Source organism: Xenopus laevis, chromosome 2L (assembly GCF_017654675.1).
Source record: "Xenopus laevis strain J_2021 chromosome 2L, Xenopus_laevis_v10.1, whole genome shotgun sequence".
NCBI lineage: Eukaryota > Metazoa > Chordata > Amphibia > Anura > Pipidae > Xenopus > Xenopus laevis.
The window spans coordinates 152,311,107-152,329,766 of NC_054373.1; the positions used below are offsets into that span (position 1 = coordinate 152,311,107).

Sequence of the window (18,660 nt, forward strand, 5' to 3'; positions counted from 1 at the left end):
CCCTACCCTAGTTTGCATATGTAAATTCAGATTCGGCCAGGTAGAAGGATTTGGCCGAATTCGAATCCTGCTGAAAAGGGTCGAATCCTGGCTGAATCCTGAACCGAATCCTGGATTCAGTGCATCCCAAAAAGAAATGCTGTGTATTTTTTGACAGAGGACTCAGAGCAGCATTACTTTGAGGGTTTACTGGTGTATTTATATAGACCTTTCTGATAAAGCTTACTTAGTTTTAGCCTTTTCTTCTCCTTTAAGGCAACAGTAGCATGCTATTGGTACTGATAGAGTGGATGGAATTTGGGTCATTTAGATAGCAGTCACCTGTTACTGGCACGTATGGAGTCATTTACAGCTGAATCTATTACCCACATAGTGTTACACACGTCCATCCTATCCCTGCTTTACAGGCCTGTTAGATACAGAACATGCAAGGCATTTTGGAAGTCCATATCTTCCCTGATGTGGCACCGACTACGGCCGCCTACATGGGACATGCAGTCAGGAGCAGCACTGCAGAGGATATCAGACAGACAGATACTGCCTTCAATAACAAACATGTTCACAAATGACTTCAATTGTAATTAATGTTAAATGGATATTTGCTTGAATTGAATAATAAAACATCTTTTTCCGTTTATAACCATTTTGGGTGATTAAGTGAAAAATATCTAGGGAATTAATTACATGGCACTTGTAAAGTGAAGGTATGGGATTTAGTACCCAGAATGCTTGGGATCTGGGTTTTTTCTTTATACAGGGTTTTTCTGAATTGGGCAAATCTAGGGCAAATCACGGTCCCTGTCAGTAGGGTAACTACAGAGGTTGCAGTGAGGCCCAGTCTGCTAGTTTGTGTGTCTACAAAGTTGTGCCACTGCACAGTTAACAAAACACCTGGAAATACCTTGCAAGAGCTCTTTATGTAAATCACTGCAGGTACAGTATATCATTCAATTTGGGGAATCGCAATAAAATGCATTAGGAATGGGCAACAAAGTTTCCTGTGCTCTCTTTAAAAAATTAAATATGAACAGGATTGTTTTGGCATCAGTGGGAATGTATGTAGCTTTTTTCTCATCAAATACAAGGCACTTTCTTCTCATTACTGAAAAAAAGCCAACCCATAAAGACGAAGAATAACTATTTCTTTAAAAAGAACTTTACAGGAAATGACAATACTGTATGTAGGACATTTCTGGATAATGGGTTCATGATATTAAATAAACACTGACAAATACATAGTTATCATAGATTTTTATGGAGCATTTTCACCATCTTGCCCCTGTAAGTGCACAAATGTGCCCATGTGAATGGTAGCACTTTAATTGCACTAATCCCGCCCGGGTGCCTTCCTTCAGGGCTTTCTCCATAACTGTACAACTGTCAGGAGATTCCGTATAATCTGAACGAGCTAAAGGGTTATGTTAATGAATCTACATGTTGCTGTCAATGAAGCTAATTTAATTGGCTCTAAACTGGAAGGAAAGGAATTAAGTGATGCTGGCAGAAGAGAGAGGTCGCTGGTTAGCAGTTTCTTTTGTCATGGAAAGTGGGAGCAGATGCCTTTGGGGTGAGGAGGGGGCACATGCTCAGCTGCAGCGATACAGCCAGTGACATGTTAATTTGATTGTCTCCCACTGTCGGATGCAGATGACATGAATTGTCTCTTTTACGTGCCCCAATCACAGTTTAGCCAACTGCTCAAGCACTTGTAACTTTCTTTTACCTGTACAAGTTTTGGTGGGTGAAGCTTTCACACTCCTACTGCTGCTATTAGCTTTTAAAGCAGGTGGCAAGAGTGGAAAAGTATTCCCTGCACTTTAACTGCTGCTAATGAATCTACGGTATCGGTATCTTATGCATCAGTGGTGCAACTACAGTAGATATTACTGGGCCCCAAAGCAAATTATTTTTCAGGCCCCCAAAATGTCTATAGCTTTGCCTATTTTATCAATATTTATTGAAATTATATATGAATTATGGCCTCACAGGGCCCCTTATGCCATCTGGGCCCCCCAGCAGCCCCAGGGTCTGCTTCATCAGTAGTTATGCCCCTGTTATGCATTCTTTAAAGAGAATATAGCAAAGTGCAATTTTGAGTGTAAGTTGCCATGCCAAAACAGTTTTCTCAACAATGTCATTGTAGTTGTGTCAAAGAGGACTATGTACCTGGCACACTCTTGATATTGTTCATGCACTTCAATATAAACCTGCTGAAAAATCTTTAGTTTTGGAATACCATCCTTTTCAGTGCTTGCTTCAAAATGATGTCTGTGCCCAATTTTTGGATGCAAGCCTCTGTGGTAACCCTGGAGCAACTGCCACCTTTGAGGTTGTGGTCGCTCCAGGCTTCCCCCATGTCAATAGGTGCATTAAAGAATGCAGGGCACATTGGCAAAAATGCAAGTTGCAGCTTTGAATGCAAGTACCATTGGTGTCACATTTTTGGGTTTGCATCTGCTGCTGTACTTAAAGGGGTTGTTCACCTTTAAATTAACTTTTAATATGATATAGAGAGTGATATTCTGAGACAATTTGCAATTGGTTTTTTGATTTTTTATTATTTAAGGTTTTTGAATTATTTAGCTTCTTTATTCAGCAGCTAAATAAGAATAAGAGACTATAATATGAACAGGATAGGCCTAAATAGTAATAAAATATACTAATACTACATATAACAATACATGTGTACATCACCCCCCATTTGAAAGCTGAAAAGAATCAATAGAAAAAGAATAATTAAAAAAAACCCTATAAATAAATATTGAATAGCTCAGAATTAGCAATTCTATAACATATTAAGAGTAAATTTAAAGGTGAAACACCCCTTTATGTAAAAGTTAAAATACCACAATGCCATTTCTTTATTTTCTTTATTCTGAAAACACCTGGTACTAAGCATTCTGTGTAATAAGTCTTATATCTGTATTACAGAGGCTGTGAGCTGAGTCCTTTTGCCCCCCAAGTCAGAATAATGTCCAACTATGTCCTACCCTCAATCGAATTAGTCGGTGGAGCTGCTGTTTCATTGGTTGTACTGGTCAAGTGGATTTTGTAGCTTGTAATGCCACACTATAATAATACTTCTCTGCCAAATATTGTTGAACTACAGCTCCCAGTTTGCAGGGGTGCAGAGAGCTGAGGGGCTACAATATTTTTAGAACTGGAAGATACCCAACACTAATGTAAAGCCAAGTATTCGGAATTGCATTTTAAATACAGCTAGAGGGCCACACTTTGGATATCCCTTATATACACAGCAATATATCTAACAACTGTTACACAATATAATATGTCCACTATGCTTTCATCTACATTACTGTATTTCATCCAAGGAGCCCATGAGATGCTGAGCTCCCAAAGCAAATGCCCTTTGCCTACCCAAAAACAAGCCCTGATTAATAATACGAATAAAAAAAGCAGTGCACTTTGCAAGAAATATTCAGATATATTTTCATATCCACCTACATTGTGTACATTTCTCTTGGAAGGAACTACGGAAAGATCTTTCCATACAAGTGAGCCATGGAATACTCACTGAGGCAGATGAACTTGTATAGGATTTCTAGCAGCATATTTATCAGAGATGAACACAGAGCAAACTCCATTTTCACCCTCATATCTAACCTGCTTATGTCATAAAGTCTTGGATGAGGCTACCCTGTCCTATTGGGACACTGCTGGTTTGCTGAGCAATATCTGTACCTGTAATGTACTTTAAATTAATTAAATCATCTTGGTTGGTAATACACAGTTAGGGGCACATTTACTAAGCTTGAATGAAGGATTTGAATGAAAAAAACTTCGAATTTCAAAGTATTTTTTTTGGGTACTTCGACCATCGAATAGGCTACTACGACCTTCAACTTCGATTCGAACGATTCGAAGTAAAAATCGTTTGACTATTTGACCATTCGATAGTCGAAGTACTGTCTCTTTAAAAAAAACTTCGACTACATACTTCGGCAGTTTAAACCTACCGAGGTACAATGTTAGCCTATGGGGACCTTCCCCATCACTTTTCTTTTTTTGATCGAAGAAAAATCCTTTGATCAATCGCTTAAAATCGTTCGAAACGTTCGATTCGAAGGATTTTATCGATTTTATCGATTTTATCGTAACCCTCGATATTAGACCCTTAGTAAATGTGCCCCTAAATGTTAAGGTCCATCAGGTTCATCCTTTCCATATCACTTTCCAGAACATTTATCTGCTGATCCAGAGGAATGTGATGTTTCATGGCTAATTATGGAGGTAAAGATGCTTTAGGCCTTTCATTCTTAAAAGGGAACTATTGCGAAAATGAAGATTTAATATAACCTTCAACATACTGAAATAAGAAACTTTCTAAATACAATTAATTAAAATCTCTGTATTGTTTCTGAAATATCCAAGTTTATATTCACAATCCCTCTCTCAGCATCTGTTTATTCACTATCCCTCTCTCAGCATTCTGTCTTCATGCAGCAGTTGGGTGTCAGATGAATGATCCAATATATCTTATAGGGGAGCTTCCTTTCCTAGCAGATGAATTAGAGCTCATTCAAATAAGTGATTCCAGTACAAGCAAAATCTAACAAAATACCTGCCTTTTGCACAAATTCTGCATGTAGAGAGACAGAATTGGTGATTTTAAAAGAGTGAGCTCTAATACAACTTTTAGGCAGAATGAAGAGAAACAGATGCTGAGAGAGAATATAAACTTGATTATTTCAGAAATGGTACAGAATTTAATTGATTGTATTTACAAAGTTTCATATTTCAGTATGCCGAAGCTAATTAAATTAAATTTGCGATAGCTCCCCTTTAAAAACGACTACTATTTGTGCTGTAAAGCATTGCCATTCCAGTGTTGCCAGTAGCTACAAAAGGCAGTTTGAGCCATGACAATGCTAGTGTTTCTTGAATAAACCTTTCCCTTAATGTTTTCCTACTTCTACTTTGTTTTAATGCATCTGCTAACACACAGCCTCCTCTTCATACTGGTTCCCTATAAATAGCATCCACTCCTCCATTGAGAAAATCAATTGCTTGAGAAAATCAAGTTCTTAATATCCAACGTGCCAAGTCAGAGGACATTTTCTCCATTTTTATTTGAAAATATCACTTTTCTGTACAGTGATCTCGAAAATGCAGTCACATTATTAAAAGTTTCTAATACAAAACATTACGGTATGGTAAGTCAGCCTCACAATATTGGGCAGGAGCGAAGACGAGGATTGGCCAGTTCAATCACTGTTGAGGATTTATCTATCAACGAACTTAAATAAAAATAGACCAGACGTCTTTAACTCCTAACAACAGATCAATTAAAAAAATTTGATTAAAATAAATAATGACATAAATAAGGATGCAGTTTGCAAAACAACAAATACAAAATGATCATTCATTAACAGTGTGAGCCACAGCAAAGTAAGAGCATTCTATTTTATGGTAATTTGACAAACACAATAATACAAAATAATAATAAAATAAATTAAAAACTTGTATAAATAATAATTAAGAGGGGTTTTTGGCCCTAATGTGCTTAATGATCTCTAGGTGTGGGCATTCTCAACAAAAATATACACATTGTATTAAAAATGCATTAATGGCTCTGTTCGATACAGTGGTAGTATCAACGATGAACAGCTCATATAGCATTGGATATTGTAGTGCAATTGGTACATAAAAAAATTGTGCTTTAAATTGATTCTTGCATACATTGCACTTTTTTTTTTTATCTTCCATGAAATTAACAGTTCTAGAAGAGAGTTTAGAGAAGCAATGCGCTCCCCAGCATTGTTCACCTGAGCTGAGTTCCTATTCTTATGATCTGCTACTATATGTTTACACCAAATAGCAAAGTTCACATCAGTGTTTTTAATTTTCCGTTATAATTTGTAACTATCAATGTAATGGACTCAATTTTCTATACATCATTTCCCAGGCTTACAAACAAACTACAAAACATACAGTATGTACAATAGGATAAACAGTCTTAGGGGATGATGACATTAGAAAAGCATTCTGATGAATGAGTTCTGCACCATACATTAAGAATTCAAGAGGAAAAGTGAAACTCATCTTCATTGTCATCCAAAAATGTCATGATAGGGTCAAATATAGAAAGTAATTTGTGTAGCGTGTTTATTCAGTGAATATAGCATGGTGTGGGTAAGGCTCGTAAGCCATGTCTATGGGTAGTTCATACCTTGGAACACTGGTATGAAAGTGTGACCCATGTCCATGAGATCCACCAAGCCCAAGAGCTGGATAGGGGGACCTGAATGCATATGATTTATCCATATCGGGTGAACTATCTTGCTTCAAAGAAAAATTACCACCGATGCTGAGTGGAGGTGTTAGAGCTCCTTCATATGGTGGAGTGGTACAGTTAAGTGTATGGGTTACCACAGAAGGATCCATTACTGGTTTGAAAGAAGAGGGTTTCAAGTGCAAGTGGTGAACATCAATGTTACCATAAGGAGGACTGGGTAGTCCTGGGGACTGGTAATTATAAGTATGACCAGTAAGAGAGGAGTCACATATATGAGACTTTTCTTCGTGTTTATCCAAGAACATGGCCTGAGGTCCAAGTTGCAAGCAGCCAGCTACTAAGTTGCTTGTTGGCTGAGAAAGACCTTTGCAGAGTATTTCCAGGAAGCCCTTTCCCTCTGCATTTTGACCTTGTTCTAGAATATCAGATAATGCCCATATATAGTTTCTGGCCAGTCTAAGGGTCTCAATTTTAGACAACTTTTGTGTTTTGGAATAGCAAGGCATAACCCTTCTCAAATTTTCCAGGGCATCATTAAGTCCATGCATTCTTGAACGCTCCCTGGCATTGGCTTTTACTCTACGGACACGGAACCTCTCCACTCTAGCCTTGGTCATCTTCTTTTTTTTGGGTCCCCTCTTTTTTGGTTTCTCTCCATCCTCTTCTTCTTCATCATCCTCTTCTCCATCAATGCTGCCCCTTTCCTCATGGCATAGACCTGAAATTATATCATAGGCAGACTGATTCCTCTCCTTCATCTCATCCTGGGAACTAAGGGCTTCCTCCATCCACCCATGCACATTGACCATCTCCGACATCTTAGCAGGATTTTATGTGTTCTTCAAACTGTGTCCTGCAATCACAAACCATGAAAGAGTAATCAACATTTAATTGGATACTCAGTTTTGTTTTTACATACAGATATCACTAAAGCTAGTACAGAGTTCAAAATACTCAAGCTAGTACACAGGCACTGTAAACACATCTGGCAAACACTGTTAAAATGAAATTATAAACAAGAATGCAAAGACAATGTTATCCTCATTTCTGGTGTCAGTATGTATTTAAGATACACTGCACAACTGTATGCAAAAGCTTATTTAATGGGAAGAATAAACTCTCCTCAATGTATAAGTTACTGTGGTGTACTGGCTGGGAATGTGTAAATACACTAAAGTGCAACTTTAATGCCATGTTCATTTACATATAGTTCTAGTTATAAAGGTGTAATTATTTTAGGTGACAGAGTTTAAATTTTGGGTGTAAAGAAAGGAAGTGTTTTTTTTGTTTTTTTTTCAAAAGAAACTACATAAAATCCGGTTTCTCCCTACTTTTTAAACTGCTTTCTATGGATAAATATTATTTTTACTGAATTAATTTGTCCATTGACTTGAATGGGTTATGTCAGGTCTAGAGAGAGGTAATACAGATGGTTTGATTCTATAAATTATAGTTGAATAGATTATTCCATGATTGTGATATATAGAGTTAAATCAAAGGTAAGGGTAACAAAGGGTACTCCATTTATTTGTATACTCCATTTATTTGTACACCTTTTTTCAGTATACTGTTTATTTAGTATACTCTTTTATAAATATGCCCCATTGCCCCAGTGGGTTTATTACGCTGTTTCATCAAAGTTCATTATTAAAAGTGTAACACCTTTAATACACTGTTCTATGGGGTTTATTTATAAAAAGGCAAAAGATGAAAAACATCCTGTTTTGGTCAAAGCTTTCTTATTGATTTTAGTTTTTGGATCTAGAATATCTAAAATGTTACTACAGTTTTAAACCTGTTTTTCAAGTTAATTTTTAGAATGAAGTAGACAGTGATTCTTCCACAATTTGTATCTGCCTTCATATTTTTTTTAGTTTTTAGATCATTTAAAAATTTGGAATTTAAAGTGTTGCCTGGAGGCTACAGTCATTTGGCCCTACAAGTATAGAGGCAGCTTAAAATGCCAAGTTAATAGAAAAAATAAAATGTATGCAAAACTGTATAATTTACTTTCCTCTACAACATATTAAAGTAAAACAAATTTTAATTGTAACATTCAAGAACGAAAGAAAAAAAAAGAAAGAAAGAAAAAATACAGATTGGACCATTAATAAACCAGCCAGTATGTGTTTCTATATAAGTAACGCCTTCACATTCCATATTGTTTGTTCCTAAAAATATAAGAAAGTAACACCTGTACATATGGTGCCAGGCTTTTTTTTAGCTGCTAAATGTAAGGTAGAAGAAAAACACAAGGATTCTTTAATTTTAGATTTATATGATTTTCTGTTACCTGCCCCCAACCATTTATTTTTTTTTTTTTGCAATTTTATAGATCTGCAAATATATTTGCCGGCAAAGACATTATTCTGTTCTAAACGTTTTCTTTTGTGTTTATTTTTTAAATACTACATTTTTATCATAGGTGAGATTTGGGGGCACATTTACTAATGGTCGAATATCGAGGGTTCATTAACCCTCGATATTCGACCCTCGAAGTTAAATCCTTCGACTTCGAATATCGAAGGATTTAGCGCTATTCGTTTGATCGAACGTTCGAAGGAATAATCGTTCGATCGAACGATTAAATCCTTAGAATCGAACCTTCCCCATAGGCTAACATTGATGCTCGGTTCGATTCGATTCGACGTCGAAGTTGTAGTCGAAGGTCAAAGTAGCCAATTCGATGTTCGAAGTAGCCAAAAAAATACTTCGAAATTCGAAGTATTTTTTATTCTATTCCTTCACTCGAGCTAAGTAAATGGGCCCCTTGGTGTTAACCAAAACAATTCAAACTGCCATCACTGTGTATCAATTTTGCTGCAAAGGAAATACAGAAACAATGTCGTATACCCAACACAAAATAGCTTTAAATTGAAACCTAATAAAACAACTTGCTACTACAGTTTATCACTTTGCCATTAGTATACAGTATATTACACACAAAACTTTACTGTTAGAATGCAAGCCTAGTATTACTGCTAATGTGTATCAATCTTAACACAATTTGATATCGCTGTGCACCACATTGCTATTAGCTTGTACTACAAGCAAGATGATATCACTTGTTTTTACTATTTATTGGAAGTTAAATTGTACTGCTATACTGGTGACATGCTTCGCTTTTCTATTACTTTGTATTAAAGTTGATGACACTTTACCAGTAAATGTAACAAAGCTGATATCCCAAATGATCATGTGCCATTATAAAAACATAAACTTAGGGCTAAATTTAGAGATCAGTGGTCCTTGACCATTGCAAGAAGCCTAGAGGACAAATTTGAGGGTTAAAATTTTGGTCACTGATAAACCAATTGGTAAACTACAACTTCCAGCTCTGGAAGTCAGCCTACTAAAAATATCTAACAATCTAAAATGATGACATGTTTTTTTTTTCTTCAAGGGGCTATCACTTTAAACCTACAGTGTAATGAAAACAGGACCATCCTGCATCTATTGTTATCACTGTTTTTGGTTTCAGGTAAACCACTAGTGGTGTGATGTAACAAAGGACAACACTGCTCTCAGTTCATGACAAAAATAATACTGTGTTACAGGTATGACACTGCACAGCTACAGTATTACTATAACCTGTGTGTTAGGAATGCCTCCACTCACCTACAATTCTTGAATACTTTAATTTTCTAACTAATCATTTAATTTCCATAATCTATATCCGTCTCTCTCTCTGTCTATAGATCTATCTATCTGCCTGTCTGTCCCTCTAGCATCTGTCGGCGCACAACAATTTAAGTCGGCCGATTCCACTTCAAATTATTAGAGAACATATTTGTATTATAATGGGAGGCATTAGCCAGTAATAATTATATTGATTTACTGCTGCAAGACTTCTACTCCCCATACATATCGTTATACATATCCAAGTCACAGAGAGTACAGGTGCAGCACGGGATAATACTGAGGATCCCACTGTATATATATATTTAATAAAATAACATAAACTCCAGGCATTCTTACCTTACTCTGCCCAGGCCGGAGCTGGAGACAGTGAGTAGCAGCAGGAGACGGTGAGTTGCAGCAGGAGACAGTGAGTTGTATCTATAGCAGGAGGCAGGTCGGATTTGTTAGCGGAGTTATTTCAGGAGGCTGGAGCGCTGGACAGCTCCCGGGCGGACTCGCTGCACGCAATGTTAATGAGAGCACTGCCGCTCACTCCTCCCTTCCCACTACTAAGGTTTGTAGTTAAGCTCCTCCCCTCGCAGTAGGCAGAGCTCAAGGTTGTGCAAGTCAGTCTCCTGTGTCCCTTAACCCCTCCCTGCCTAATACTCCCATCTGCAAAGGTTAATATAGTTAGGGCTTAACCGTTTGTAGCTTGTTTTAGGGTCTTAATGTCTTCCCCTGAACTGAAGGCATCCCTTTCTCTATTGCTGTACAAACTGAAATCCTCTCCCAAATCCATTTTTGTCACAAGCAGCAAAGAATTTGTTTATTGCACTGCCGGTTGTAGACAATCACAATTAGGGAGTAGAAGATACTAGATGTACCCCAGAATGGGAAGGTTGCACTACAGAGGATTTAAGTTCAGAAAGAGAGAAGATCTTGGCTATAAGGAGTGCTGATGTACATGTCATATAGTAATTTGGCATTGAGAGAGCTGCTGTAGATAATATATAGCACAGATTTGGCAAAGAGGGAGATGCTGTAGATCCCATATAGTACAAGTTTGGCAATAAGAGAGAACTGCTGTACATGTGATATAGTAATTTGGCAATAAGAGAGAGCTACTTTACATGTGATATAGTACAGATTTGGCAATAAAAGAGAGCTGCTGTACATGCGATATGGTACAGATTTGGCAATAAGAGAGAGCTGCTGTAGATGTTATGCTGTTCATGGTACCCACAGGCTCATTATTCTTTATATTTACAGCAGACACACGTTGAAGTGCTTTATAGAGATTACACGCCATTGCCACTGACATCAGTCCCTACCCCAGTGGAGTTTACAATTTAAACTTCACACAAACTAAAAATGATTTCGGAGTGTGGGGAGGAAGCCATAGAGATAACACAGGGAGATAAGCACAGGGAGAACATACAAAATCCAAAATCCATGCTAACCACTAAATTGCTGTCATCTCCTTTAAAAAAAAAACACTATTGTGGATAATGGACACATTGATATTCTAAAGCAATTTGCTATATTTGTTCTGCTTCTTCTCAGAGTGTAATTTAAATATATTTCGTTGCTCAGGTCCAACCTTAGCAACCAGCCACTGGTTTGAATGACAGACTGGAAGTCAAAAACAGGTTCAATAGGAGGAATATGTGGGCATTTCAAATCTCAGGTCAGAGATGTGCAGAAGAGAAAATGAAAATATTTAAAAATGAAGATAGATTACACATCCCCTGAAAACAGCACTTAATTTTAGAATGATCTACCTCTGTATACAGACACAAAGTCGTTTTGATCTGCAAAAAAAAACTATTTGTTGCCATTTTTCAGTATCTCAGGAACCTAATGCACCAGTTAAACCTACTAATAGAATGTTTAATTTTTTTTTTTAACTTAAAATGATCATATTTTTATTTATCTCCATTATGAATCTAAGTTTTAGATCTAGAGGCAGCCCACCCTTTTTATGCCCTCTGGGTGCCATGAAAAGTGCCAATACCAGCCAAAAGAAGTGCATGCAAAGACATGAAAGACTGCTACACCCCAAGAACATTAGGAACACTGCAACTCTGTGCTGTTGATCCTCTGCTGGAGAGGACAAGATTATATTCTCCTGCAAGGGGTGCAAGGGGTAGGGATGTAGCGAACGTCGGAAAAAATGTTCGCGGACATGTTCGCGAACGTCCGGACAAAAAAGCGAACGGTTCGCGAATGTTGCGAACCCCATAGACTTCAATGGGAAGGCGAATTTTAAAAGCTAGAAAAGACATTTCTGGCCAGAAAAATGATTTTAAAGTTGTTTAAAGGGTGCAACGACCTGGACAGTGGCATGCCAGAGGGGGATCAAGGGCAAATATGTTTCTAAAAAATCCATTGTTGACACAGCGCTGCGTTTTGTGCTGTAAAGGGCAGAAATCACACTACGTCACTCAGGTGGTGTTTCTGGAGACGGTATTATTATTGATATTTAGACAGAATGTGAAAAAGCTCACACAGCTAGGTGGCAGTGGTTTGAAGAACAGATGCAGATGAGAGATCAGCAGCAGGACAGACAGCTGCCCACAGCAGCTACATACAGAGCACTGCAGTAGAAGGTAGATTACTAGCCAGCAGCAAAGCTACCTAACCTAAAATGTCCCTCAAATCCCTGCAGACTTCTGTCCCTACAATACAGAGCAGTATCAAGTAGATTACTAGCCAGCAAACTTACTATCAACTATCCCTCAAATCACTAACAGCTCTCTCCCTACACTAGCTCTTCCAAGCACACACAGGCAGAATGAAAAAACGCTGCAGGGCTTCAGTTTATATATGGAAGGGGAGTGGTCCAGGGGGTGTGGGGGTGTCCAGGAGGGAGAGCTTCCTGATTGGCTGCCATGTATCTGCTGGTCTGGGGGAGAAATGGCAAAAAAAAGCGCCAGCTAAGGCGAACCCAAATTGGCGAACGTTGCGTTACGTTCGCGAACATTCGGCGGACGCGAACGGTCGATGTTCGCGCGAACAAGTTCGCCGGCGAACAGTCCGCGACATCCCTAGCAAGGGGTAGCTGTCAGTTTTGGGATTATTCATTTTACCTATACGTTGATTTTAGAGAACCTTAAAGGGGAACTATGGCGAAAATGAAAATTTAATATACACTTCAGCATACTGAAATAAAAAACTTTCTAAATACAATCATTTAAAAATTCTTTACCGTTTCTGAAATGATCGAATTTATTTTATGGGGGGGGGTCCTTCATTTCCTAGCAGATTTATTAGAGCTAACACAAACAACTGATTACAGTACAAACAAAACCAAAAAAAAAAAAATGCCTTTTGCACAAATCCTGCATGTAGAGAGACATGACGTCTGGTGATTTTAGAGTGAGCTCTAATACATCTTCTAGGCAAAAGGAGCCCCCCTATAAGATATATTGGATCAAACTGTCAATAATTATTTGACACCCAACTTCTGCATGAAGACAGAATGAAGACAAACAGATGCTGAGAGAGGAATAGTGAAGATAAACTTGATTATTTCAGAAACTATGCAGAATTTTTAATTGAATGTATTTAGAAAGTTTCTTATTTCAGTATGATGAAGCTTATATTAACTAGGAATGGACCCAATCCCCTATTTTGGATTCAGCTGAACCCCTGAATCCTTCTCAAAAGATTCAGCCGAATACCGAATCCTAATTTGCATATGCAAATCAGAGGCGGGAAGGGGAAAACATTTTTTACTTCCCTGTTTTGTGACAAAAAGTCATGTGATTTCCCTCCCGTCCCTAATTTGCATATGCAAATTGGGATTGGGATTCGGTTCGGCCGGTCATAAGGATTCGGTGCATCCGAATCCTGCTGAAAATTCTGGCCGAATCCTGGATTCGGTGCATCCCTAATACTAACAAATTTTTTTTGATGTTACTGGTCCTTTAAGTTCTCATTTTCGCAATAGTTCCCCTTTAATTACAGAGGAGTAAACATAGAGGATGCAGACCCTGTGGCTGCAGGGGGGAACCCAGGAGGTATAGGGGCCCCATGAAACCCTAATTAATGAGCAATTTCAACATATATTGCTATAACCTTTGGATATTTTGGGGGCCCTAGAATGAATTTGCTGTGGGCCCAATAACACTGTATGTAATATGATCACTGTGCCAGCAAATGAACCAGCAGACACTTACAATTACACTAAGTCAGAAACTAGGGATGCACCGAATCCACTATTTTGTATTCGGCCGAACCCCTGAATTCTTTATGAAAGATTCGGCCCAATACCGAACCGAATCCGAATCCTAATTTGCATATTCAAATTAGGGGTGGGAAGGGGACATTTTTTTACTTCCTTGTAAAAGTCACGTGATTTCCCTCCTCGTCCTTAATCTGCATATGCTAATTAAGATTCTGATTCGGTCGGGCCGGGCAGAAGGATTCCGTATCCAAATCCTGCTGGAAGAGCCCGAATCCTGGCCGAATCCCGAACCAAATCCTGGATTCGGTGCATCCTCATCAGAAACACAACTGTATTGAGTCAGTTGTGCAAGATAGATAAGTACATGACATATAGGACAGACAGATATCCTACATGCAATTACAATGACAGACACCTGCCATAAGACTGATTCATTGAGTCATTGCTATGGTTCCTTCTGATGAAAAAATGAAGATGGAAAACTCTGGCTTTCAAAGCCCCATGTGCGCTCTCTGTAAAAAAAAAACGCTCAGTTATATCAATATTAATAATAATAATATTAATAATAATAATTGTGCTTTTTATTTGTCTCCCTGTGAGCAGTACTCTATGAAGTCCTCGGTCCCTGCCCCAGCACATGGCTCCTAGCGCCCCATAAAGAAGGTGCAGTAACAAAGTAGAGAGGGCGTCTCCCAGCCAATAGGAATCCGTTCATTAGAAATCGCCGCGTTTCCATATAATAAAAGCCGCAAGCAGCGCTTCTCTGAGGAATCTGCCGTTGGAAACAAACATAAAATCTGTCCCCTCCCGCCCCCTCTGTAACTGGGAGCAGATGGGAGCAACAGGTTCATGTTTCCAGCGCCGTTTGCTGACAATAGGCCAGTGGAGGTGGGATGGGGAGAGAGAGGCACAAGGAAAGAGCCTGCAGTGTTATGACAAGGGTCCTCCCCAGCCGGTGGAAGGGAACATATGGGGCTGCTATTTATCCGCCTTTCTGTCTGACAAGTCTCCTCTCTTCCCTTTGTCTCTGCTCCTTGTGTCTCTGCTCGTGTCCCATTGTCCTGAGGCAGTCACATCTGTCGCAGACTTGTGCCTAATGCAGCACATTCTTTAGCGCCTGGCCCTGTCCAGAAGCCCAGGCATGTAACACTATTTGCCATTGCCCAGTCAGCCCTGGTCCTGTTTCTTGAACTGTCGTATCTAATTAAGCTCCTCTAAACTCAATGTATAGGTAAAATAAATAATTCCAGGGGTGCCATCTATTCCTTGCAGGAGAATATAATCCTGTCCTCTCCAACAGTGAATCTACAGCGCAGAGTTGCAGTGTTCCCAGTGTCCTTGGGGTGTAGCAGTCTTTCTTGATGAATCTGGGGTGCAGAGGGCACACAATACAATCATTTATTTTAAAAAGGGGGAGGGGGACATGACTGTGTGCCAGATGCTCAAATCCACTCTGTTCTAATAGTTCTAAAGATCTCACCATCCAACTGTGTAGAATATTGAAGTTTAGTAAAGGGGTGGTTCACCTTTAAATGCACTTTTAGAACGGAATAAAATATCCATTTCTAAGCAACTTTTCAATTGGTCATCATTTTTTATTTGCTATACTTTTTTTTTTAATTATTCGACTTCTGACTCTTTCCAAATCTTTCAAATGGGGTCACTGACTATTTAACTGTTTGCCTTCTTCTTCTGACTTCCTAAAGGAGAAGAAAAGTCGTTCAGCACACGGGGTGCCAAATGTAAGGGACCCCCAAGTGAATGTATATACTTATGTGAAACCCCGGCCTCCTATTAAACTGCACCGGCCTGGGGTTATTCCAGGGGGCACCACAGAACGATCCTTCCGATTTTTTCTTCAGATTTCCCGGGCCAGACGCATACGTAGTAGAATGAAAAAGCAAACTTTTTAGTTAAATTTCAGCTTTTCGCTCTAATGCGCATGTGCAGCAGTGCGAAGAAAGAAGAAGCCGGAAGAGGAGCGCTCCGTGGTGCTCACTTGAATAACCCCAATCGGGTGCAGTTTGCTGCTGTATAAAGGTAAGTATCAGCGCCGGATTTCACTTTTGGGCGCCCCTAGGCCGCGCGGTCCGACCAGGCGGCTGCGCGGTCTGAGCAGGAGGCCGCGCGGTCCTAGCGCCCGCCTTCCCAGCGCGCCGGCGAAAAAACGCCGGCGCAGCTGGTGCAGTTGAACGGCGGCTGGGTGGCATGCTGCCCCTATTTCTTTGCCGCCCTAGGCCCGGGCCTATGCGGCTTTGCTGCAAATCCGGGCCTGGTAAGTATATACATTTACTTGGGGGTGCCTGACATTTGTCACGCCAAGTGCTAAACAACTTACCTTTAAGGCTACACTTTTATTGTTATTGCTACTTTCTACTACTCATCTTTCTATTTACGTCCTCTCCTAATTATATTCCAGTCTTTTTTTCAAATCACTGCATGGTTGCTAGGGTTAATTTGGATCCTAGCAACCAGATAGCGGAAATCGCAAACCAGGGACCACAATAATAAAAAATGAAAACCAATTGCAAATTGCCTCAAGTTATCGCTTTCTACCCCATACTAAAATTTAACTCAAAGGTGAATAGCCCCTTTAAATTGTTTTCTTTTTAGCCATAGCAATAACACATATATATCTGTACTGTAGCATAAGAAGTTAGAAGTATTGTTAGGTATTAGAATACAGTAGTTCCATGTGTTCTAGTGTTGTTCCTAAAACACTTTAAAATACTTAAAATGCCCACCCATGTGGAGTACAATTGTTTATATCTTCCTTTACCACAGTCATTGCATGGCATTTGCCCCTTGTGTCCTTCCTCACATTCAGGAAAGGCATGAGAAGGAGGCATAACGTGTTGCTGTACATCTCTGGCTTACGGATCAGTAAACTCATTGCATTCACTCATTGCTTAGAAGTTTGAGCACTGCCCTTGCAGGCACCCCTGTTGCTTTGTCAGAGTCCCCTTTGACTGGCTTGATCACAAGGTATTGCTTCGCTAAAGGCTTCCCCCGGGGAAAACAAATTGAAAGCCGCCCATCTGTCAGCTTTAGGTTTTCAACTGTCCCTGCATCTCCCAGCTCCCCCTCCTACATCTCTCACTTTTCACACCCAATCCTCAGTAGCTATGTGCTTCTCCTTTTTCTACCTTTAAAGTATTATGTCCCATATATAATAAATGGCAAGTATCTGAATGAGAGGCAAACAGCTTACTAAACTGGCTAAGAGGCTAAGAACTGGGCACACAAAGCAAACTGTCCATCTGTGATTTTTAGAATTCCCAGGGATTGCTGCAGGTTGAGTCCCAATTGAAGTTCATTGCACAGTGCTGGTTCCTCAACTGTCTCCAGATAAAGGGTGTGATCAGGGGTGGCTGACCCAGTCCAAACATCGTCTGGCACCCAGCTAGACTCAGCTGTGGGAGAGAAAAGTCTATTCAGGTATAAGCAATAAGCAATGATACTTTGGCAGTGCAGGCGCCCATGCAGCCTGTCAATGGGTTAAATGGAATCTGCTGAAATGATTGTTCAGATCACCAGAGGGAACCTCCACAGCTCTCTATTCACTTATATGGTATTTAAGAGGTATATTTAGAAAACATTGAAGACAGGGTTCATCAAAACCTTAACCCACACCCACCCAACATGTACCTGTCCGCCAAACCAGCCTTCCCCCCTCCATTTATAGACACCGACCCACCCCGCTGTTAATGTCACAAAAGTGGCAGGGCAGGCAGGAGTCTATTAAACAGGAAGTTGGACCTGAACCCGCCTGCGACCCGAGACCCGAGACCCGCAAGAGGAGCAGCATGGTTGGCCTGAACCCACCCAATCTACGAGTCCCTTGGGTATCGGCCTGCACATCACTAGTAGGCAATCATGGTGGTCAAATGAGCAGACCTTTCCCCAATATGCCCACTTCAAGGCAGGAGATATAGAGGTGATGGACCAAACAACTAGATCACAATGACAGGGATAGAGGCATTGGGGCAAGGACTGCATTATGGAGCCTATGGGGTCATTGACTTGATGAAATTTTCAAACCTGCCCAATTGACATGTGGCTGATTCTCAGCGAAATATCAGTTAGGAAGGCTCATTGGTGGGCCTCATACATGTGCCAACAAGCTGGCAACTCAGTCCAATGGCACTTATAATTGCATGACTATCTTTACAATGTAGGGTCTAATGGAGTAGGGATTGGCATGAATGATAAGCAATTTCTCTCAGTGCTGTTCTTGCTTTGGGGCAATGTGAGTATCTTGACTTAGGCAGAAGTGGGTGGTATTTTACGAGGGGTGGAAAAAAGGTGCCCCTGATAAATTTAAGAGCCAGAATTTGTTTTTTAAATCAGATATTCATTCAGAAATGATGAATGGGGATTGCAATATCAAATCGACTGATTTGGGTAACATAGGGCTCAGAAACAGCCCTGATCTCTCTACGACAGCCAAATATGTCAGCGCTATATTTATAAATAAAGGATAAAATGTGGTGCATTATATTCGGGTGTAAGGTGGCACTGGCCATTTCCAGCCACACAAGTTAAACAGTCCAAAAGCCAGTCCTGCAAAATAGGATCAATTTAATGAAAGTAC

The 18,660-nt window shown here is 39.7% G+C and overlaps 1 protein-coding gene across 2 annotated transcripts; it reads right to left on the minus strand.

Annotated features, from left to right (window-relative positions):
- Nucleotides 1-5,060: 5,060 nt before the first annotated feature.
- Nucleotides 5,061-10,432, minus strand: neurod4.L (neuronal differentiation 4 L homeolog). 2 transcript variants are annotated; one of them, XM_018244853.2, is made up of 2 exons: nucleotides 10,235-10,432; nucleotides 5,061-7,109 (listed from the first exon to the last, which is right to left on the minus strand). In XM_018244853.2, exon 2 carries the CDS (start codon nucleotides 7,072-7,074, stop codon nucleotides 6,127-6,129), a length of 948 nt encoding a protein of 315 aa, XP_018100342.1. In that variant the 5' UTR covers nucleotides 7,075-7,109; nucleotides 10,235-10,432; the 3' UTR covers nucleotides 5,061-6,126.
- Nucleotides 10,433-18,660: the final 8,228 nt, after the last annotated feature.

What these genes read in the sequence shown, in the direction of transcription:
- neurod4.L (XM_018244853.2), bottom strand. Translation starts at nt 7,074, where the DNA reads ATGTCGGAGATGGTCAATGTGCATGGGTGGATGGAGGAAGCCCTTAGT.